Raw genomic sequence first — 24,641 nt, forward strand, 5'->3', positions numbered from 1 at the left:
GTTCCCTGTGAATGGGAACATGAAGGTATGCATCCTTTAGGTCTATTGTCATCATTAACTGACCTTCTTGTACCAAAGGAAGAATGAACTAATAGTTTCAATCTTGATGGATGGAAACCTGAGGAATTTGTTGAGACACTTGAGGTCTAGAATGGGCTGAAAAGTTCCCTCCTTTTTGGGAACCACAAATAGATTTGAATAAAATCCTAGACCCTGTTCTGCTAGAGGGTCAGGAACAATAACTCCCAGAGAGTATAGGTCTTTTACACAGTTTAAGAAGGCCATCTTTATTTGGTTTGAGGACAGTCTTGACAGGAGAAATCTGCCCTTTGGAGGGCAAGACTTGAATCCCATTCTGTAACCCTGGGATACTATGTCCACCGTCCAAGGGTCTGGGACATCGCGTATCCAAAAAAAAAAAAAAGAAAAATGCCTGCCACCCACCAGATCCACACTGGAATCGGGGGCGGAACCTTCATGCTGATTTAGAGTCAGCAGAAGGCTTCTTGTTTTGTTTTCCTTTGTTCGAGGGCTGATTGGATTTCCAAGAAGATTTGGGTTGATCTGGTTTAGAAGAGGAAGACGAGGGCTTTTGTCCCTGAAAGTTACGAAAGGAAGAAAAAATAGATCTGACGACCTCTAGGTCTATTTTTCTTGTCCTGAGGTAGAAAAGATCCATTTCCACCTGTAATCTCTGAAATTATCTCTGCCAGACCAGGTCCAAACAGAGTTTTTCCCTTGTAAGGTAAGGCCAAAAGCTGGACCTTAGAAGAGACATCGGCCGACCAAGATTTTAACCATAGAGCCCTGCGGGCTAGAACCATAAAGCTAGACATCTTAGCACCCAGACAAATTATCTGCATATTGGCATCACAGATAAAGGTATTGGCCAATATGAGAGCTTTGATCCTATCTTGGATCACCTCTACTGTAGTTTCCTGAGTAACAAGATCAGACAATGCATCGCACCAATAAGATGCAGCTCCCGCAACCGGGATTTGCATTTTAAAGTTGTTGCTAAACAGGATGAACAAAGCTTCATAGGTAGGGCAATCTGGCTGTCTAAACAAAGCAAACATCTATCAATAGAGATAGATTGATCCTGATCTGTATCCATAGAATAACGGTCCAACAAGCAATGTGCAAATATAGAATTTTAATGCAAAAATAAAATAAAAAAAAAAACTTTAATCCTTCAGAAAAGTATTCAATTTTAATTAGTAAATATGAAATACTACAATCTATTTTAATTTTAACTTTAAAAAACTGCCTCAGATGATTGAGGCTCCTACCGGCCAGAAAAAAAGTTCCACTAGTAAGAGAAAACTCTCTAGAAGTGATTTTCTCCTCTGGGGATCCGGTGAGCCGATTAACAGAAAGCCGCTTCAGAAAATGTCCAAACAGAGTCAAAGACAACTGCACTAACTCTATAACCGCTCGGCAAAAGCAGAAGTGCGGTCTCAGAAAATAAACTGAGACACATAAATTTACACAGCTCTAAAAAGAGCGCGAAAAACTGCAGTTTAAAAAAAAAAACAGCTAAGATATTAAGACCATTAAACTGAATGTGTTAATATGGTAGCCCAATAAAGTCAAATAAAAAAAGTAAGCCTCTAACCTAGAAGCGTAATTAAATGGGAGGTAACCAATAAAGAACTCCTTTACTGTTAACCCCTAAACTCCCCTGGCCAAGTGAAACTCCTCAGATGAACTGACCTTACTCATATTAATAAAAATACCCAAGTGCCATGTCCTTAATATATGACTCCTTAGCTAATAAGGAGTATTAAAGGACAGTCAAACCAAAAAATATCCTTACTCCTACAGATAGTTTACTAGGATAAATATTTCAAAATTTAGCCCAATTTTGCTAAATATATAGTTTTAAAGAAAAATTACTTACTACGTGTCCCAATGGTACTGATGATCCTGAATTCTGCTAATTTGTCATGTCACATATGATTTAATACATTCTTCCACTTATCAGTGTCTGGTTTATTGAACTCTAGTGGAATCCGTATGTGCTGGCGGAGAGGACAACATTCTCCTACACTTCCTTGCAAAATGTTATAATAATGAGGCAGTAGTGCTCTCACAGCGTGTGGTGTCTGGGTTCACTATATAAAAAGGCGCTGAGCTGTAGAAAGAAAGAAAAAAAAAAGCACATACCACTGCAGTTTAGTTCACTGACTATATGTGTAGATTGATCAGAATCAGATCCATGTATACGACTACAATATGAAGCCTCTGGTTGTCATTGATTATATACACTTGCAGTGTATATGTGTAAATATTCCACTATATTTTGAACAGCATCGTATTTCTAGAAAAATCAGGGTGTACTGAAGTATACAAGCAGTGGCAGAGACGATCAGCCAAGTATTGTACAGTATACAAGGCACTAAATTACACATATTATATAGCAAAGTTCCTTAAATAAATGTATTCAGTGTTCAGACTCAGCAATTAAGCTCCAGAATGTGGTATGTTTGCATTTTCATTTAAAAGATGCAGGTTGCTTTAAAACTTCTCTATAGTTCAGAGGCAAACTGTCAAAATAAAAATTATAATGTCAGAAATCATGACATTAAAGAGATACTGAACCCACATTTTTTTCTTTCACGATTCAGATAGAGCATGCAATTTTAAGCAACTTTCTAATTTATTTCTATTATCAATTTTTCTTCGCTCTCTTGCTTTCTTTATTTTAAAAACAAGGCATCTAAGATAAGGATTCAGCAACAAAAAAGGCAAAGTTGATCCATCCGATTAAAACTTGATTTTATTTGCATCCGTTAAAAAGACATCAAAGTCCACAGAACCACATAGAGGGTGTAGTGTATAAGATAGGCTTACACGTTTCGGCGAGAGCCGTAATCATAGCATGTTCTATCAGATACACTGCACCTTTTTAAAGGCATACAAAACAATTGATTGGTTAATTGTTAGACAGTAAAATTTACATAGATACACCCTCTTAACTAAGTTAGAGTGACCAGTGCTTATATAGGCTATAGTAATAAACTATTGGCACTAAATTAACATAATAAAGAAACATCTTAAGCTTGCAATTTCCAAACAATACACAGTGTTAGAAGAAATGAATTAACAAAACCGCAGATGGATTTTAGAGGTTTTTAGTGAAATAGTTGCCATAAACCGTGAAAAGCAACTTTCACTTGAAAACTATAATAAAGTTTTGAAGCCACCTGAAGCAATACCCAAACTATTGTTATTGCCAATTCATTTGTATAGAATAAATTATGGCATAAAATACATTTGTATAATACATAGGCAGAATGATATAATTAAAGGTAAATATTAAAGCATGATATTGAAGGGAAAAACTTAAAAACCCAACAGTTAACATAAACCATCAGCATAGATACATTGATCTTATATCATAAGGACTAGCTCAAACAACATAATCTTTAGTTGAATAATTTATTGAATAGGAAGGGAATATTCTCACTGCCAGAAATTAATAAGATCATATTTCGAATTTAAACCTGTCGGAACTCTGGTCTTTAGACGTAATATCCAAAACATCTCCTGTCGTTCAAGTCTTTTATTTCTGTCTCCCTCCCTGCCTGTTACTGGAATTCTCTCAATGATGTTCCAGGCTAAGGTATCAGTACATTTATTATGTGTAAGAGCAAAGTGTTGTACTAAAGGTGTTGTTGCTCAACCTTTTTGTATGACAGAGATGTTCCCTAATGCGGGAGTTAACATCTCTGGTTGTGAGTCCCACATATTGCAAAAAACATGATGTACAAGTGAGGAGATATATTACAAAATTGCAAGTGCAATTCAAACAGCTGCGTATATCAAAAATTTCTTGTGTAACCTCAGATTTAAATGTATCTCCCAAAAGTACATGCTCACAAGGCTTGCATCTAGATCTACCACACTTATACATACCCTTGTGTTGTAACCAAGTGTGTTTAACCTGAGTGGATTTAATCACCTCTGAAGGTGCTATCATACTGCCTAGTGTTCTAGCCTTACGATAAGCACACCTGATACCTTTTTCTACAGTGGGAATCAATAGGTCATCTGCTATCAGTACTCTGAAATGTTTTTGGATAATATCACAGACATTATACTGAGCACTATATGTAGTGGTGAATGTTACACCCTCAAAGGATGTTTTTCCTTTCAAATCCTTGTCTTGTAACAATGTCTTTCTATCCAGTTTGCTCACTTCCAATCTAGCTTTCTCAACAGTGGTTTTCTTGTAACCTCTTTCCAGAGTCTTTTACTGAGGTTACAAGCTTCCTGTTCATAATGAACATTTTTTGTGCAAATCCTCTTGGTGCGAATAAACTGACCTTTAGCTATAGCATGAGGAACATGCTTAGGATGACAGCTTTTCGCACTCAAAAGAGTGTTGCCCGAAATCGGCTTTCGGAACATCCCTGTCTCAATTTGACCATTGGGTAATCCCCTCAGACTTAAATCCAGAAAATTGATGGTCTCCTTTTGGAATTCATGGCTAAAAAATAGGCCCAACTCATTGGCATTTAGCCAGTTTACAAAATCATGTGCCAATTGTTCATTACCTCTCCACACCAACAACAGATCATCGATAAAACGTCTGTATAAGAAGATCAAATGTCTGAAGGGATTCTTATCTGCAAAAATGTGGGACAGCTCCCACCAACCCATAAAGATGTTGGCGTATGAAGGGGCAAATTTTGCCCCCATAGCTGTCCCACATTTCTGCAGATAAATCTCACCACTGAAGCTGAAAAAATTATGAGTCAACAGAAAAGAACACTTCCAATACATAGTTCTGGAACTCGGTGGAATAGTTGGTGTGATTACTCAAAAAATATTCCAACGCTTTCAAGCCAAATTCGTGTTGTATTGACGAATAGAGGGAACTTACATCTATTGTCAAACAACTAAATTGGGTATCCCAACCAGTTTCTTCCACGATTCTCAGAACATGTTTGGTGTCACGGAGATAACTAGGGAGCTGTTTAGCAATGGGCTGTAAGACTTCATCAAGCCATTGAGAAAGTTTTTCAAACAATGAGCCAATACCGCTGACAATAGGCTTCCCCCGGACATTGGTTAAGGACTTGTGGACCTTGGGCAGATGATGGAAAATCGCCATCCTTGGATGCTCCACATAGAGATACGCTATGGTATTGCTGTCCAAGATCCCCAAGTCCCCACCTTTGTCCAGGAGGTGCCTTAACTGTCTTTGGTATTGGAAGGTGGGGTCACAACTTAACAGAGTATAATTTTCTCTATTGTTAAGTTGTCGAAGGGATTCAGAGATGTAATCACTTTTATTAAGTACTACTACCGATCCTCCTTTATCGGCATTACGTATCACTAGATCCTCATTGTTTCTCAGTCCCTTCAAGGCAAGATACTCCCCTCTAGAGAGATTAGATGTATTGCCCCCACCTTCACCCTTAAGTTTGGTAAGGTCCCTTTCCACTCTTTTAAAAAACAAACAATTCAAGAGTGGGACCTCTACTGTGAATAGGGTAAAATTGTGAAGGTTTTTTAAAACTCCTGATCCTATTGGTAATTTCCTCACAATTATCTTCAACTCTACCCTCCTGTTCTAGTTCTTCAAGGGTAATTAAGTCACAACATTCATCAAAGGGTAATTCAGCCACAGTACTTTGTTCTATGGATGGTAAATCATTTGAAACCCTGTCACTCTTGAAATGTTTACGTAAGGTGAAATTTCGGATAAATCTATTGACATCAATGTATTAAACAAGTCAAAGTCAGTAGTGGGAGCAAAATTTAAGCCATAAGATAACACTTTAATTAGCAATTTAGATAAAGCATAGTTGGATAGGTTAATCACATTTTGCATAAATAAAAAGAGAGAAGCGCTCAACCTGGAAACGAACAATAGCATAATAGCTTGTTCTATGGCTAGTTACCACCCAAGAAGCAGCCTCTTTTTGCTCAACATGTGCCTTTCACAGAGAAAAACTTTCCTGAAGCATATCAGTCTGATCCTGACTTCACAGTACAGTCCAGCCCCGAAATACCAGGCAATTCTTCTCTGAACGAGAGAAACAGCAAAACCCCAGACGTACGTTTCGGCCTATTGTGGGCCTCGTCAGTGAGGTGCAGCCATATCCCTCTAGGCACACTGAGAAACGGGTCCACGTCTGGATTCCCGCATCACACTTAGGGAGACTTCCCAAAATGTCATAATTTGCATAAATAAAAAGAGAGAAGCGCTCAACCTGGAAACGAACAATAGCATAATAGCTTGTTCTATGGCTAGTTACCACCCAAGAAGCAGCCTCTTTTTGCTCAACATGTGCCTTTCACAGAGAAAAACTTTCCTGAAGCATATCAGTCTTTTTCTCTGTGAAAGGCACATTTTGAGCAAAAAGAGGCTGCTTCTTGGGTGGTAACTAGCCATAGAACAAGCTATTATTCGTTTCCAGGTTGAGCGCTTCTCACTTTTTATTTAGGTTAATCACATTGTTGGTTTGTACTTGGATTGTGTCGGATTTCGATTCCCTCTCAATTGGTACCGCTCCTGTGTGATATTGAGTTCCCTCCCCCCCCTCCCCCCGTATCCATCCTGTCTACAGGAAAAACCTGTTCCAGAATATTCAAATCACCAGAATTCTTAGAATATGGGATATTCGTGGAACATTCTGGGGTGTGGGTAAGTTTACTAGAAATGTATTTAGATTGTGAATGTGTGGGACCAGCAGGTGGTTTTTGACTGGTGGATTCTCTGAGTCTAACCACTTGACCTGTAGTTGCTACATTGTCTTGTGTATTCTTTTTTAAAATACCAGATGGCTTGCTTACAAGTTCATCCCCACTTGAGGATGTTCCATCTTCTGATTGTGACCCCTCTCCCCCTGAGAATGAAACCTTTTTATTTTTCTTTTGTCTTTGTCTGCGTCTACGAGCTCTATTGTTTGATAGTGATTTGTTAGCCTGCCTCAATTTTCTATTCCATATGTAAACTGTATTATTGTTATAATCAGTTTTATCACGCAAAAATTTAGAGTGTTTAGTTTCAATTACAGTTTGCCTGGTCTCTGCCACAGTTATTTGCAATAAACCATTAAAATTACAAAAATCATTATCATTACTTCTGGTACTCAATTCTGACTGTAATTAATCAATTTCTAATCTAAGCGTTTTAAGTTGTGACATCTTATATTGTAATAGAAGCTGCATAAGGTGAATAGAGCACTCTGTGAGCACTGTATTCCATGATTCTATAAAATTGCAATCAGTAACATCGAACGTTGGGTACTTATTCATTCTAAGTCCCCTTGGTATCATATTGAATTCTATATATTTTTCAAATGTCCAAATGTCCCATTGCAATCTTAGCTCTTTTAACAACAAGTTCTCCATACATTCAAATAGTGCAGGTAAACTAAAATAGGCTTTATTCTCAGAAAAGATGTGTCCACATCAGTGCTGACATGGTCCCTGGCTGTTGCAGGCAAAAGTGAAAAGTAAGACACTGTAGGTTCCATGGTGTATATATATATATATATATATATATATATATATATATATATATATATATATATATATATATATATATGTATATATATATATATATATGTGTATATATATATATATATATATATATATATGTGTATATATATATATATATATATATGTGTATGTGTATATATATATATATATATATATATATATATATATATATATATATATCAGTCTATCAACTAAGCAGCTCAAGGGTAGCCAGAACCCAATATAACAAAGCAAGTCAATAGGAAAGTTTATGCTGCTTAGTTGTGAATAAGAGAACAAAAGTAACACCGATGAGTAAAGGGTGTATACTCGACCAGCCACAAATGTCCGGTGCTATCAGCGTATCTCACCTCAGCTCACTTCGGGTATTCAGATCTCCAGGCGTAACGGAACCGATAAATCGGCAAACAACTAGGCTCACTCTCAGACCCGCACTGTTCAAACACCGCGGTCTGTTTGGAGTACACTGCCCGTCTCGTCTTGCGCCCACATCTGTTCACTTCCGGTAGCGTGACTCACGTCGTAGCGATCACGTGCTGTTGGGATCCATCGGTGGCTGGCTGGCTGGCCCGTTCCTCGGGTAGATCTTCTGGCAATAGAAGATTCAGCAACAAAAAAGGCAAAGTTGATCCATCCGAGGTAGATTAAAACTTGATTTTATTTGCATCCGTTAAAAAGACATCAAAGTCCACAGAACCACATAGAGGGTGTAGTGTATAAGATAGGCTTACGCGTTTCTAATCTAAGATAAGGAGCCAGCAAATGTTTGGTTCAGTACCATCGACAGCACTTGTTTATTGATGCTGCCCAATCAGCAAGGACAACCCAGGTTTTTCACCAAAAGTGGGCCGGCATCTAAACTTACATTCTTGCTTTTCAAATAAAAATACCAAGAGAATGAAGAAAATGTGATAATAGGAGTTAATGAGAAAGTTGCTTAAAATTGCATGCTCTATCTGAATCACGAAAGAAAATATTTGGGCTTAGTGTCCCTTTAATAATACCCTGGAAAGAGAAGAGACTGTCTTGCAAACTTCTCTTATAATGGAAAGAAAATATGGGTACCTTTGTATCTCAGATAATCATTGCAGAAATGGATGAGTGAGTTTGGATACAATATGCCGTAAATAGACAGAATGGTTTATTATAATCAATGACAACCAGAGACTTCATATTGTAGTCGTATACATCGATCTGATTCTGATCAATCTACACACCATATAGTCAGTGAACTAAACTGCAGTGGTATGTGCTTTTTTTTCCTACAGCTCAGCACCTTTTATATAGTGAACCCAGACACCACACTGCCTCATTATTATATAATTTTGCAAGGAAGTGGAGAATGGTGTCCTCCCCACCAGCACATACAGTTATTACAACAAGGGATTCCACTAGAGTTCAATAAACCAGACACTGATAAGTGGAAGAATGTATTAAATCCTATGTGACATGACAAATTAGCAGAATTCAGGATCATCAGTACCGCTCAGTATCCTAGCGGTTTCTATATGCGGCGGTAGATGAAGAGAAACCAACTGGTCTGCCGCATATAGGAACCGCTAGGATACTGAGCGGTTATTTTTAGTTCCTGCTTCAAAATGACTCTTCACTAAAATCGAAGTATTGCGCATGCGCAAAAAAACGGGAATGCGGAGGCACGAAAAGTTTCTTGCAGAAAAGGAAGGAAGGAAAAAGGGTTATGACGAAATAGAGGAGGGGGCTGGCGACCATTTCAAAACTCCCATGGGACATGTAGTAAGTAATTTTTCTTGAAAACTATATAATTAGCAAAATTGGGCTACATTTTGAAATATTTATCCTAGTAAACTTTATCAGTAGGAGTAAGGACATTTTTTGTGTTGACTGTCCCTTTAGTTCCCAAATGAAGGATCTGAAGAGAGGATTAACCTCCTAAGTGCTGCTATCGTTCTTTACCTAGAAGGCAAAAGCACTTACCTTGGATCCAATTGCATGATAGATGCTATCCTTAGGTGTGGCAGGCGCTTCACTCCCTGTCACAGACCTGTTAAAAGTAAAGCAAAGACTTCTTCGCCGCCTTTTAACTGCTAAAAGCCACCACTACTCTTACTCAAGAGATTGACAAGGACACAGTTAGACCCCAATCCTTGCTTGCAGGGAAAAGTACCCATAAAAGGATTAAATATCTTCAGAGACCAACTTTGCACAACCTCCATTGACAGAGGCAAAGAGAATGACTGGGTTTATGGGTAAGGCAGATACACTTAATAGCTTTGCTGGGGTTCTCTTTGCCGCCTCCTGCTGGCCAGGAGTTAGATATCCCACTAGTAATTGGAATGACGTTGTGGACTCTCCATGTCATAGGGAAGAAACAACCTTTTTACATTTTAGGTATCTATAAAGAAAAAACTATTTGAAGGGAACACATGGGAAGACTCAAAAGTGTAACCCTGGCTCTCGAGAGGTTAATTATGGAACTACATCAGGGTTTGGTCATGGACTGGCCAAATGCACCAGATCATGAAAATGTTCACACACAGAAAGTGCGAGTACTGCTTAAACGATTTCTTGAAATGTAGGCAGAAAAAATAAAATAAACTCTCACCTTGAAAACACCTTCCTTGCTTTCTTATAACCTTTGGTTCTGTAGGCCCATTCTAGGTATTTCTCCTTCATCATTTTTGTTACAGCTGGATAGGTTACCAGAATCGCTTTCTGTAGAAATAAGCACAAACAGGGATGAACAATGTTAATATAGTTAAAGGACCACTCAATGCAGTAGAATTGCATAATTAAGAAGTGCATACTAAAAACACAATGATTTAACACCTACTCATGAATTTCAAATAAGCAGTAGATTTTTTTTTCCTGACAAATTTATTTTTTTCTCCCATTTGCCAGCCCCCTGTGGCATGTGACAGACATCAGCAAATCACAGACTAGTATACGTATACCCTGTGAGCTTCTGCACATGCTCAGAAAGTGTGTATATAAAATGCAAAACTTTATAATAGAAGTAAATTGGAAAGTTTCTTAAAACTGCATGTTCTTTCTGATTCATAAACGTTTTTGACTTGAGTGTCCCCTTAATGTAATAGACAATGAAAACAAAACTATACTGAGCATCATTATCATAGAACACAAATCACACCTTCAGGAACAATATGGAATAATGAATGTATCTATTTAAAAGGGACAGTAAAGTCAAAATGAAATACAAATTGACTGAGAGTATAACATTTTAAACAACTTTTCAATTTACTTCTATTATGTATTTTGCTTAGTTCTCTTAGTATCCCTTGTTTAAGAGTAATCCTAGGCAGGCTCAGGAGCGTGCACATGTCTTTAGCCATCTGACTGTTTAAAGCAGTGTTATAGAATGTTGCAAATATTGCAGCCATAGACTACTATAGATACCTCCATGCTCCTAAGCTACCAGTCTACCTAGGTTTACTCTTCAAAGTATAGAGAACAAAAACATTTTTTTATTATAAAAGTAAATTAGAAATGTGTTTAAATTGCAAGCTCTATCTGAATCATGAATGTTGAATTTTGACTTTATTGTCACTTTAAATAACAAAAAACAACACATGTATTAGCTGGCATCTTAGTTCACCAAAACATATAAATTTAGCTTTCGTATTCATTACTTTATGTACTGCCTACATATTTTCTGCTTAGTTATACATTTTTCCCACAAATGTGTTTGCTCACAGCATGCAGGTCTATAATCAAGTAGTTTTAAGATTTGTTTTTGTCATGTGATACAAATGTATTGACTGTATCTGTTTGAATGTATTACAAAACCAGGGGAAATGCCTTCATAACAAATATGATTTTTTATTATTTTACATTGATGAAAAGCCAAATTTGATCAGATATCAATGTCTGATATTTGTTTTCAGAACTCCAGGTTATAAACAAATAATTCCGTTACTTACAATTACATATAGAGGAGGTTTTTACCTTAAATAAATCTTCTGTATCTTCAGGTGTATTGTTTTTTTCACTCCAATCAACCATTAACACCCATAAAGGTAAGCAATCCTGCAGAAACCAAAAAACTAATTTCAGCAATACACAACACTAAAATAATTTTTACGATCAGCAGAAACTTCACATTCAGAGACCTTCTTAAATATATGAAAAAACACTCAAGTACAAAATTAACCACATTTATTTGTTTTTAAATTTATTAAAGATAATCTCTTCATAGATAATTTATTCCGCACACCATGTGATATAGATTGGTAACACTGCTGGTGAAGGCCATGAAGTTGCCACATTGTTGAATCTGGATGCTCCCTGTTCAGAATGCAATTTAAAGCACATCTCTCACATCTTGACTGCATTATAACGTATTGCCTTCAAACACTCCTATTTCACAAGACTGATGCATGGACACCACAATAACAAAATGTATTCAGCTCTGAACAGTTCCATGAATTCCCCCCGAGCAACAAAAAGACCCAATAAAAACCTTGTTATCCACCAATATATACTTGAGTCCCACCCTGGTCTATACTTTCCCCTTTCCTCTCTCTGATCAAGGCTTATTCTAGATACAGAACTGCATAAAACTCTAGCAGCGGAATAGACTTCCCAGTTGTGCATTAGGTTTTCCCCACAGAATATTTATGGTGGTAACTTAAAACCCACCTGCAATGGATAACCATCTTTTAGAAGATCCCCTTCAGCTACATGGTGATGTTAATAAAACTACCGTGGTCGGCTATCCTTACATTAGAGATTACCATGTGCATTTAAGAAGGGATAGAAAGTTTAAAATTGAAACGTGCATAGAGGAAAATTTACTTTCATTAGCAAAAATGCTTTTAGTAAAAGTTATTACTGTTGTTCAGCTGCATACGTACATATGCTGTGAGGGCACGTGCACCAGTATTCAAACAACTTTCCTGCTCAGAGAGCTGGCAGTATTACTTTTGAAGATGTAATTTGTGTCATACAAACCACTGCTGACTCTCTGAGAAGGTGTGGTGTTTGAATACTGGTGCACGGGCCCCAACAGGATATGTGCATATGCCACAGAAAAACAGTAATAACTTTTACTAGAAACATTTTTGTTAATGGAAGTATATTGCAAAAATGAGTTGTGCATTTCCTCTGTCAGAAATAATCCAGTAAGATACTACATCAATACCATCTGAATCTCGTCTTTTTACATTTTCAATCCTACACCACATTTTATTTTCATTTCTTCCTAGTTACCCTTTATCCCTTCCCTACAATAAAGTTAAAATCTGAAGTATTATTGGTTTTGTTCACTGCCGAATGTGGAAGTAGGAGCCCGTTTTTGGATCCGTATATCCTCATGTGCAAGTGAAACACACTAAGATCTGGATTTGCACAGTGTGTTTCACTTGCACAAGAGGACATTCAGCCCCCAAAAGAGACTACTTCTGCATTCAACAGTGAACAAAACTGCTGAATACACATATCTAATGTATAGTTTTCATCTCATGAATAATATTGGATATTACTTCATTGGATTTTTAAGTTTTATTTAAACTTAGTAGTGTGAGAAACGTCCATGTATTCTGAAAACATTTCTATAGTTTGTTTTGTTTTTAACTAGTACAAAAGTGTGATATTCTGCAAATTAATAAGTCCAAATATCTACGTTGACGTTTCACAATTTAAAAAAAAAAAAAAAAAAAAAAAAACTCATTAAACTGCTGGAGACAACTACATAGCATGGATACTACTTACTTCAGCTCTCTTATTTTAACCCCTTACTGATGCTGGTTGGTCAAGCCCCACATCTTTATACTAGGCACCGCTATCTTGGAGCTTAGGTGTTTTTGTACTTTGTGACAGAAGTGTTGCATATTCACAGATTAGTGTTGTTTATGGTTTTTGACAGCTGTACAGTGCACTTCGGGTTAATGTGTATGATACAGAGCAGCATCATTGCTGTATATTAATTGTGTGGTCATTACATTTTTCAAGTTTTATACACCGTTTAAATGTTAAACCTCCCGCTATGTATTGTGTATAATAACCAAAAGCGCACAATATAGCTATGAAAAAAACCAAACATCACTGATCTATGAATGCCCCTACTTCTGTCACAGGATACAAGAATATGTACGTTATAAGTTATTGGTGCCTGAAGAGGTAAGGAGTAAAACAAAAGCATAGTGAGTAGTAACCATTTGAATTTGTGTATAGCAGTTTATTGTCCCTTTAACAGGGTGCATTGTATTTCAGTGTCCAAATGTCAGCCTTAAAGGAACAGTTAAATCATAATCTTAAATTGAATGGATAGAGTATGCCATTTTACAAGACTTTCCCAATTTACATCTATTTTCCATTACACTTAATTCTCTTGGTATCCTTTGTAGTAATCCTAGGTGAGCTCAGGTGCGTGCATAAAAGTATTTAGCCATCTGACAGTAGTGTTGGTAACATTGTTATACAGTGTTGCAAATACTACTGCCATAGAATCCTAAAACCATGTACAAGCTCATAAGTTCCCATCAGCCTACATAGCTTTAACTTCCAATAAAGGATGTCAATAGAACAAAGACAATTTTAAATAAAAGTAAATTGGAAAGTTGTTTACAATTGCACATTATCAGAATCATAAAGGTTTAATGTTGACTTTCCGGTCTCTTTAATATAAAATTAAGTTTCAGGTGAGATAAAGGGATTAACACAAATAAGACAAGAGTGACAAACAGCTACTTATATTACTTTTTTAACCTCTTCATGAAAGAGACATACCTTTGTTTTCACTTGTTTAAAGGCTTCTTCAAAAACCTGATTGATATTCTCACTCCTTAGGTTTATTAGAACTTCAATTCTTGTCTGCCACATGGTTACAGAATCACTGAATTGTTTAGTGGCCTCCAAGGATACATCTACTGCTGTCTCTGCCTGGCCAAGTTCAAGAAGCAGCGATATCTGAAAGACAATTACAGGCAGGGTGGATAAAAATCTACTTATTTATTTTATGATGATTCAGATAGAGCTTACAATTAAAATAAGAAATAAAAATTTCCAGTTTACTTCTGTTATCAAATGTGTTCATTCCCTTGGTATCCTTTGTTAAAAGATATAGTTTACCTCACAATAATTTCATAACGATCTATGTATTTTTAAGGGTATACAACTACATTTTCTGATATAACTGCAAAAGAAAATGTATGCTTACCTGATAAATGTATTTCTTTTTTGACACGAGTCCACGGATCATCCTGATTACTAATGGGATATTCACCTCCTGGTCAGTAGCAGGCGGCAAAGAGCACCACAGCAGAGCCGTTAAATAGCTCCTCCCTTCCCTCCCACTCCAGTCATTTGACCGAAGTTAAGGAAAGAAAGGAAAAGCCAAGGTGCAGAGGTGTCTGAAGTTTACAATAACCCAAAACCTGTCTTACAAGAACAGGGCGGGCCGTGGACTCATCGTGTCAAAAAAGAAATACATTTATCAGGTAAGCATACATTTTCTTTTCTTTTTTATGACATGAGTCCACGGATCATCTTAATTACTAATGGGATACCCAAATGATACGGGAGGGACAAGACAGGGAACCTAAACGGAAGGCACCACTGCTTGAAGAACCTTTCTCCCAAAAGTGGCCTCAGCCGAGACATAAGTGTCAAATTTGTAGAACTTTGAAAAAGTGTGAAGAGAGGACCAAGTTGCAGCCTTTCAAATCTGTTCCACAGAAGCTTCTTTCTTGAATGCCCATGAGGAAGCAACAGCCCTTGTGGAATGAGCTGTAACTCTCTCTGGAGGCTGCTGTCCAGCAGTCTCATATGCAAAACCTATGAAACTCTTCAGTCAAAAAGGAAGAGAAGTAGCCGTAGCTTTCTGTCCCTTAAGTTTTCCTGAGAAAAACCATTAACAAAGAAGAAGACGGACGAAAGTTCTTAGTCGCCTGCAAGTAAAACTTTAAAACACGGACCACGTCCAAATTGAGCAGAAGTCATTCCTTCTGAGGAGGAGGATTAGGAAACAAGGATAAAATTAAGCGTTGAATCTCCGAGCAGACAGCTTCAGAGAAACTAGATTTAGGTGAAGGAAGGGTCCTTGAATTAGAAGGTCCTTCCTTAATGGAAGTCTCCAAGGTGGCAGTGATGACATGTCCACCAGAGCTGCATACCAATTCCTGCGAGGCCAAGCAGTTGCAATGAGGATCACCAATGCCCTTTCCTGCTTGATTCGAGCAATAACCCGAAGAAGAAAAAGAGCAAACGAAGGAAAGAGGTATGCTAGACTGAAGGTCGAAGGAACCGCCAGAGCATCCATCGGTTCCACCTGGGGGTCCCTGGACCTCGACCCATATCACGGGAACTTGGCATTCTGTCGAGATGCCATGAGATTAATTCCGGCTGACCTCATTTGAAAATCAGGCTGGAGAACACTTCCGGATGGAGTTATGTTGTCCAACTGGAACCTGATAGACTGGACCAAAGCTGAGGCCAGGCCGGAAGAGCGTTGAAGATCGCTCTCAGCTCCAGGATGTTTATAGGAAGAACAGACTGACTGAGTCCAAACTCCCTGAGCCTTTATGGAACCCCAGACTGCTCCCCACCCTAGAAGGCTGGCGTCTTATCACAATCACCCAAGATGGTCTGCGAAACCAGGTTCCCTGGGAAAAATGATCCAGAGACAACCACCATTAAAGAGAATCCCTTGTCTCCTGCTCCAGTAGTATTCGAGGAGACAAATCTGCATAATCTCCGATCCATTGCACTGGGCCACCGATGGTCGAGTAATGGACTTAAGCACTAGACATGTATCGATAATCTTTGATTTCCTGACTTCTGTCAGAAAAATTCTCATTGATAGGGAATCTATTATAATTCCCAAGAAAGTTACTCTTGTATTAGGGACTAAGGAACTCTTTTCCAATTTTACCTTCCACCCGTGAGATCGCAGGAAGGATAACAATGTCCATGTGTGGATCTAGTTTGTTGTAAGGATGGCGCCTGGACTGGATGTCGTCCAGATAGGGCGCCACTGCAATGTCCCGTAACCGAAGCACTGCCAACAGCGATCCCAGAACCTTTGTGAAAATCCTGGGAGCTGTGGCAAGACAGAAAGGAAGAGCCACAAATTGGAAGGGGTTGACTAGAAAGGCAAACCTTATGAACTAGTGATGATCCCTGTAAATGGGAACATTCAGGTATGCGTCCTTTAAATCCATTGTTGTCATAAACTAACCCTCTTGGATCAAAGGGGGAATGGAACGAATAGTCTCCATCATGAAGGATAGTACTTTAAGAAATTTGTTTAGACTCTTAAGAACTAAAATTGGCCTGAAAGTTTCCTCTTTTTTGGGAACACGAACGTATTTGAATAAAATCCAGACCCTGTTCCTATATCGGAACAGGAAACCTCACTCCCAGGTCGGAGAGTTCTCCTATACAGTGTAAGAACGCTTCTCCAGTTTGTATCCCTGGGACACTATTTCTACTGCCCGGGATCTGAACATCTCGAAACCAAGCCTGAGCGAAGAAGAAAAGTCTGCCCCCTGCAAGATCCGGTCCCGGATCGGGGGCAGGCCCTTCATGCTGTCTTTGGTTCAATAGCAGACTTCTTGGATTGTTTTCCCTTATTCCATTGGGTCTCCAAGAAGGTATAGACTGTTCCTGCTTGGAGCCGGAAGAGGAAGAATTTCCCTTGAAAACTCGAAAGGAACGAAAATACTCTGTCGTCCTTTTTGTTTGTTTCTCTTATCCTGAGGGAGAAGAGGACCCTTACCTCCCGCGATATCAAAGATAATCTCTGTCAAGCAAGGTCCAAACAAGGTCTTCCCTTGTAAGGAATAGCTAAAAGCATAGACCCAGAGGACACATACGCAGACCAAGACCCTAAGGTTCTTCGAGCTAGAATAGAGAAACCTGAAATCTTTGCCCCCAGTTTGATAACTTGAAGAGAAGCATCCATAATAAAGGAATTAACTAATTTAATAGCTTTATCCTCTTCTGGATTTCATCCAGGGACGTTTCTGTCCTGATAACATCAGACAACGCATCAAACCAATATGCCACCGCACTAAAGACGGTAGCAATGCACACAGCTGGCTGCCATTGTAAGCCCGGGTGTACATACATCTTTTTAAGTAACCCCTCTAATTTTTTATCCATAGGATCTTTGAAAGCACAACTATCCTCTATGGATATAGAAGTTCTCTTAGCTAAGGTGGAAACGGCTCCTTCCACCTTGGGGACTGTTTGCCAAGCCTCCTTAACTGAGTCGGCTATAGGAAACATCTTCTTAAATATAGGAGATGGAGAAAAAGGTATACCTGGTCTCTCCCACTCCTTAGCGATGATCTCAGAAGTTCGGTCTGGTACCGGAAAAACCTCTATCGAGAAAGGTACCTCAAAATTTTTGTTCAGCTTACTGGATTTCTTGGGTTTGACAACGACCGTGGAGTTGCTGTCGTCCAGAGTAGCTAAAACCTCCTTAAGTAACAAACGGAGGTGTTCTAGCTTAAACCTGAAGCATACAACTTTAGTATCAGCAAGAGGAATTACACTGTCAGAAATTTCACCATCAGATGCTACTACGTTATCCTCCTCCTCAGGCTTCTGTGAGGGGACATCTGAAATAGCAACAACTGCTTCAAAAACCTCACTTACTGAATGTCTGATTTTCCTCTTACGTTTTCCCTGCAACATTGGGAAAGCAGACAACGCATCTGAAACTGCAAAAGACATGAGAGAAGCGATGTCTTTTAAAGTAACTCCAGCGGGAGCTAGAAAGGAAGGGCAGGGCACTGCATGTAAAGGCGGTAAACTCTGGGACGGTTAAGAACAAAGCTGCGTTATATATTGAGCATTGCAATTAGATTCCTGAACAGCATCTTCATTAGAAAATGCTGGCTCAGAACAAAAATGTATCCCTGTAGCTTAAAATTCCCTCAATACATGAGGAACATAAAAGAATTGGTGGTTCCACATTGGTATTAAATCATGTTGAGCAAGTGACACTTGTAAGACCTCTAGGACCTTATCTAACATTAAACTGAAACAATTTAATCATCCAAAGATACATTTTTATTAGAAATGCAGAAAAAAAAAAAAAAAAAAAAAAAAAAAAAAAAAAAAAACTTAAAAACGTTACTGTCTCTTTAAATAATAAAGCTGTAACTTTTTTACTGTGAAATACGTCTAAGTATTATTGGTAATAATAGGCTTAGAAATGAACATATAAACAACCCTACACCTCAGAAGCACTTCTGCTGAGGTGCCTATGTCCTCTGAGCAGGAATCGAGTGAAATTACGATTCTTTGCACAGACGATCTCCGGAGTAGCTACGCAGTAAGTCTCTCTAGGAGAATATGCGCAGCAATGATATGCGCATACATAGAAGCAAGTTACCCTGAAACGGAGTGAAAAGGGCGTGTAATTACTCTACGCCCATCATGGGCGTGGCTAAGTAAATCTCCCAGTCGGCTCTAAAGTTACAAACCCGCCAGGAGATGTGGAACCACCGATATTAAAAAATTAAGCCCCAGTGTTTGCTGCAACGCTGCCCGATATGCCCCAGTGCCTGCTGCAACGCTGCCCAAATGTCCCCTATGCCTAAGGGGAGGCTATGAGAGTAATAATTAGGCTTGTCCCGTGTACAAAGTAAATAAAGTGTCTCCTTTATTTCTGAGACTCCATTTTCTTTAAGCCCCAGTGCCTGCTGCAACGCTGCCCAAATGTCCCATATGCCTATGAGAGTAATAATGAGGCTTGTTGTACAAAATAAATTAAGTGCCCTCCTTTATTTCCGAGACCTTCCATTTCCCCCAGAAAAAAAAGTCAGCACTTACCTCATATGCTGCCTGGCAGCAAGGCAGATTCCAGGTTTGAGAGGTCCTATCCCTCACATGGACATGTGAATGAAGAGAAAGTCCTGAGTTAGAATCTCTCATCAATATATGGGAGGCGCAGTAAGAATTATGTCCCACAAGTTCCCATTGCTCTAAAGCCACCACTGCTCTACTGAAGAGACTGATATGGACTACGGCTACACCCTAGAACAAAGCAGCACAATCTTGCACTACTTTAAAAATAATAAACTCTTGATTGAAGAATCTTTTCTAACACCTCACTTTACCACTTCCTATCACTAACGTAGGCAAAGAGAATGACTGGAGTGGGAGGGAAGGGAGGAGCTATTTAACAGCTCTGCTGTGATGCTCTTTGCCGCCTCCTGCTGACCAGGAGGTGAATATCCCATTAGTAATTAAGATGATCCGTGGGATCATCGTGTCATAAAAAAGAAATTATCTGAAATGTTATTCTAAAAATGAAACCTTTATGTAGAAAACCATGAGTTAAAGCGAGGCTTACTCACTAGTGATTTATATCTTAATTTAAAACAAATCAACCCTGATTACAAGATCAAATAATAAATAAAAGGGACATGAAATAGGATGCAGATAGGAGTATGTAATTTTAAGCAATTTCTGTTTACTTCTATCGATGTTACCTTGTTCACTTGGTGCCCTTTGCTGAAAAGCGTGCCTCTGTAGTCTTAGCAGCAGCAGGCACTACTGGGAGCTAGCTAGCTACACATGTCTCTTGTCATTGGCTCAGCAGATTGCTCCCAGTAGTGCATTGCTGCTGTGAAACTGAATTGCAAGGGTAAACACACAGTTACATGCAAGCAATAGTGCAATAATAAAAGCCCACTCAAAATATCTTTCTGCAGATGGTTAACATCTGACCTAAACTAAAGGAATCAATGTACATGTAGATGACTTTAAGATGCTTGCCTTTAAATGCCAAGGCTTTTGCTAACATCTTTGCAGTAACTAATATTTTGTTGACTTTTATCATTCAAAATTTAGCCTAAAGTGTTTTTCACTCCGCTTGAATATGAATAATGAAAAACGATAAAAAGGTGGAAAAAATTATGTAAAAGGTGATCAAGACAAACAAGCTAGAAAAATACTTTGTTTTAAAAAAGGGACATGAAAGCAAAAAAAAAAAAGAAATGTTCTTTCATGATTCGGGTAGAGCATACAATTTAAATGGACACTGAACCCAAATTTTTCTTTTGTGATTCAAATAGAGCATGCAATTTTAAGCAACATTCTAATTTACTCCTATTATCAATTTTTCTTCATTCTCTTTCTACTTTTATTTCAAAAACAAGACATCTAAGCTTTTTTTTTGGTTCAGACCTATGGACAGCACTTTTTTATTGGTGGATGAATTTATCCACTAATCAGCAAGAACAACCCAGGTTGTTCACCAAAAATGGGCCGGCATCTAAACTTACATTCTTGCATCTCAAATAAAGATACCAAGAGAATGAAGAAAATTTGATAATAGGAGTAAATTAGAAAGTTGCTTAAAATGTCATGCTCTATCTGAATCATGAAAGAAAACATTTAGGTTCAGTGTCCCTTTAACAACTTTTCAATTTACTACTATTATTTAATTTCTTTTGTCCTCTTGTTATCCTTAGTTGAAAAAGAAACCTAGGTAGGTTCAGAAGCGGGGTGCTAACTGCTGATTAGTAGCTACACGTATATACCTCTTGTCATTGGTTTACAGATGTGCTCAGCTAGCTCCCAGTAGTACATTGCTGCTCCTTTAATAAAGGATACCAAGAGAATGAAGCAAAATTCATAACCAAAGTAAATTGGAAAGTTGTTTAAAATTATACGATTATTCAGATATGCTCTTTCTGACTCATGAAAGAAAATGTGGGTTTCATATATCTTTAGGAAGCCTTTTAATTGCTAACCTGTTATTTTAAAAAGTGTACAGAATCCTCGGATGCTGCTTCTCACCAACAAATTGTATTACATGAAACAAAGTATACTTATTCAAGCTTTTAAAAATATACTCAGAGCCATAAAGACACAATATAATGAATATCCGCATTATAATTTTACATTAAAAAAAGTTTTAGGAAGCTTATTATGAAATTGCGGTTATTATTCGTTTGGCTTTTTGACATTTAATCATAAATCTATAATCAGTGCAAAATGATAAAAAAAGCAGTGTGCTCCAATTGTCCTTACCCATTCAGTGTATTTTGCTTCAGGCAGAAGCTTGGCTGCATGTGTTTTACTGTAAGCTGCCAGCAATCTGTCTTGTCGCTGTAAAAAATAAATAATAAAAAAAAATATTATCCCAAACAATTCAGTGAAAAGGTTATTTATCAGCCATGTCTACTCAGTTATGAAACAAGATATAGAACATATAAAACATTTTATAGCATTTATAGTTGTTCAGTCTCAGCTGAAAACCTCAATGCAATAGGTGTAAATGTTTGGAACAGACACAGGGGACAAGGAAAATATATCAAAATCCAGAATTATTCATATGATGCTATCACGCATTTCGCGCATGTTCACATGCAATGCCTCAGAGGTAACTTTTTCTGAGTTATTCAGTAGGTGAATTTAAATGGGAAGTAACCTACAATAAAATACATGTGGCTTTATATAGATTCTTTAATCGGATGATTACCTTGGGTGAGAGCAGGTAAAATAACCATGTTTACTAATCAACTGATTATTTCACCTCTGCTCTAGTTCAGATATCCTCAAAATATGGCCTGAGGACAGGTTTGAAAACCAGTAGTTTATATATAGGGTATGAATACTACTGCTATGCTGTAATGCTACAACATGTCTTTGTGAAGTGGTTGCTTTCATCTTGCTACTGAGATCATGTCCTGTGGTCAACAGCCCAGACAGCATGTACCACAAAGAGGAATAGCGACGTACAGGTCAAGAACAGCGTTTAAACTGTATATTTGTGCATGTCATTTTTGTAATCTACTTTTACCAGTAGCTAATTAAAAGGGACATTAAACACTAAATACATGCTAGATAGAATGATGCATTTAAAGAAAAGATTAGTCCATGACTAACATGTAGAAGTTTTTTTTTTTTTTTAAAGTTTCATTAGTTGTTTAAAAAGTGACAAAATAAGTGTAAAGTTTTAGTGTCTATAAAACACTGGGAGCTGCCATGTTGTAACTTGTGTTACCTTCTCTGCTGTGGCCAATTAGAGACAGTTATAAATAGGTCACTAGAGTGTGCAGCCAATGGTTGTGCTGGATTTAACAGTGTTCTGCACTTCCATTTCTAACAGGAACTGAAAAGCTCACAATTTCAGAATGGAATTACAGGCAAAGAGGACAAAATAAATAATGAAAGTATATTGCAGAGTTGTTTTATTATATACAGTTTATCATTTTATATTACCATCTCAAAGTGTTTAATGTCCCTTTAAGTATTTTAAAAGGAAAATTAAGTATTTTCCTTTTACGCACAGGTTTTAAAAACCACCAAAATCTCAAATTTACAAACCAGAAATTCTTTTTTCATTTGAATACTACTTACATTTTGCTTTAGCTCTTTGCTGTTAGTTTTTCGTCTATACCTTTCAAGGCAGAAAGTAATGTATAAATTCCACATGGTTTCTGTAAGATTTGAGAAAAATACAAATTTATAAAAGTGAAGATGGCTCACTTTCTTTCATAAGTTTGCAACTTTTGTTAATATATTGCACGTGTATTTCTGCATTCAAAATAAATTGAAAGCTCATTAAAACAATGGCCCCTGTTCTCAAGAAAAATACTGTATTTTTCCTATATATTTACAGGCATGAAGATACCTGATTGCACAGAGTTCAATGCTTCTTCGTAGACTGCATTGCAACGTTCTTCCTTTCGTGCCAGGTCTGACGCCTTTGCCTGTTTTGAGGAGTATTCTGTAGAAGGTAGAGATTCTACCTCCAGCTCTTTCCGAGCCATAAAATCCCAGGTGAGAGGATCTTGTGCATGCAGTACTTGCAAGCTGCAGAGACATGAGAATTAAACGTCAACAATCTGGACTTGTTAGTAGACAATGGAAGCTGTCATTTTGTTAGCATTGTTTCAAGGGACAGTAGAGTCAAAATGAAACTTTCACGATTAAGACAGAGAATGTAATTTTAAACAACTTTCCAATTTACTTCTATTGTGAAAATTGCTTTATTCTCATATCCTTTGCTGAAGAGTAAAGTGTGCACGTCTCTAGTACTGGTAGCAGTGTTTTGCAGAATTATATGAAGTAGTGTTATAAATTGTTGCAATCACTGCCGCTAAAGACATATGGACACTCTTTAACTCCTATGAGCCTACCTACATTTACTATTCAAAAACGTATAACCAAGAGAACAAAGCAGATTTGTTAATGGAAGTAAAATGGAAGTAAACTGGAAAGTTGTTTAATGCTGCATATTCTATCTAAATCACACAATTTTTATTTTGACTTTACTGTCCTTTTTCTGCCGAGGCCAGTTAGAGACAAATAAATAACCTAAGGTTATCAATGACCATGCAGAACTTGTGAAGTTTAGAGTTTGCACTTCCAATTTATGCAAACTCGAGAATTATTTGCCCGTTAGCCATCTGTCTATAGTGATGAGTTGGGTGTAAACTTGCATTTTACATTTTTTACTGTAACCTTTTTATGTGCAAACTATTTTGCTTGTTAAAAAAATGTCTACTGTTGCAGATGCATACTACGTTTCTGAATTTAAATGCCCCTTTCATGCACATAAGACAATAGTACCGTATGTGTAGTGGGTTAAACAGATCAAGGATCTTTTCCTATCAATTATATAAATTTTCCTATAAATTGTAGGCTTTCCAGTTCCAGTGAAAATATGAAGTGCAGACTCCAGACTTGACAAGCCTAACAATGCTTTATTTTACACAGCAATTGTTTGCTCATTTTAGTACCTCATTTCTTTCTGTCCCTAAATGGCATATAGATAACAGACTTTGTTGGCAGCCATTATTTTATAAATACTAAAATGATACTTTAATACATCTGCATCTTACGCTCAGGCTAATCTTGGCGATGAACACATTATATAGAGCATTTGTTTAGGTTTAATGTCCCTTTCACATGTCAAGAGACAAACTCCAGTAGAATAAAATGTTTTGCTACTCACTCTGTACATAGAAGTGTTATTTTGAGCAACTTTCCAAACTTACTCATCAAGAATTTCTTTCTGTAGCTCCTGGGTGAAACTGAACATTTTTGCAATGGACAGCAAAGACAGATGGAACTCCGCACCTGCAAAGGGTGGGGAAAACCAGAATAAGATGACATGTTTTTTATATGAAATAATGTTTATTAAATATTTAGCA

At 37.6% G+C, this 24,641-nt stretch overlaps 1 protein-coding gene across 1 annotated transcript in view; it reads right to left on the reverse strand.

Moving 5' to 3' along the window:
* UTP6 (UTP6 small subunit processome component) overlaps positions 1-24,641 on the reverse strand; it is a 77,591-nt gene that overhangs the window by 24,505 nt on the left and 28,445 nt on the right. Inside the window, exons 10-16 of the mRNA XM_053696379.1 lie at positions 24,486-24,567; positions 23,117-23,298; positions 22,843-22,922; positions 21,511-21,588; positions 14,248-14,427; positions 11,467-11,547; positions 10,106-10,215 (exon numbers count right to left, since the gene is read on the reverse strand). Of these exons, the coding sequence (XP_053552354.1) occupies positions 10,106-10,215; positions 11,467-11,547; positions 14,248-14,427; positions 21,511-21,588; positions 22,843-22,922; positions 23,117-23,298; positions 24,486-24,567 (793 nt within the window). The remainder of the gene's footprint in view (positions 1-10,105; positions 10,216-11,466; positions 11,548-14,247; positions 14,428-21,510; positions 21,589-22,842; positions 22,923-23,116; positions 23,299-24,485; positions 24,568-24,641) is intronic.

The sequence above is a fragment of the Bombina bombina genome, chromosome 1 (assembly GCF_027579735.1).
Source record: "Bombina bombina isolate aBomBom1 chromosome 1, aBomBom1.pri, whole genome shotgun sequence".
NCBI classification, from domain to species: Eukaryota; Metazoa; Chordata; class Amphibia; order Anura; family Bombinatoridae; genus Bombina; species Bombina bombina.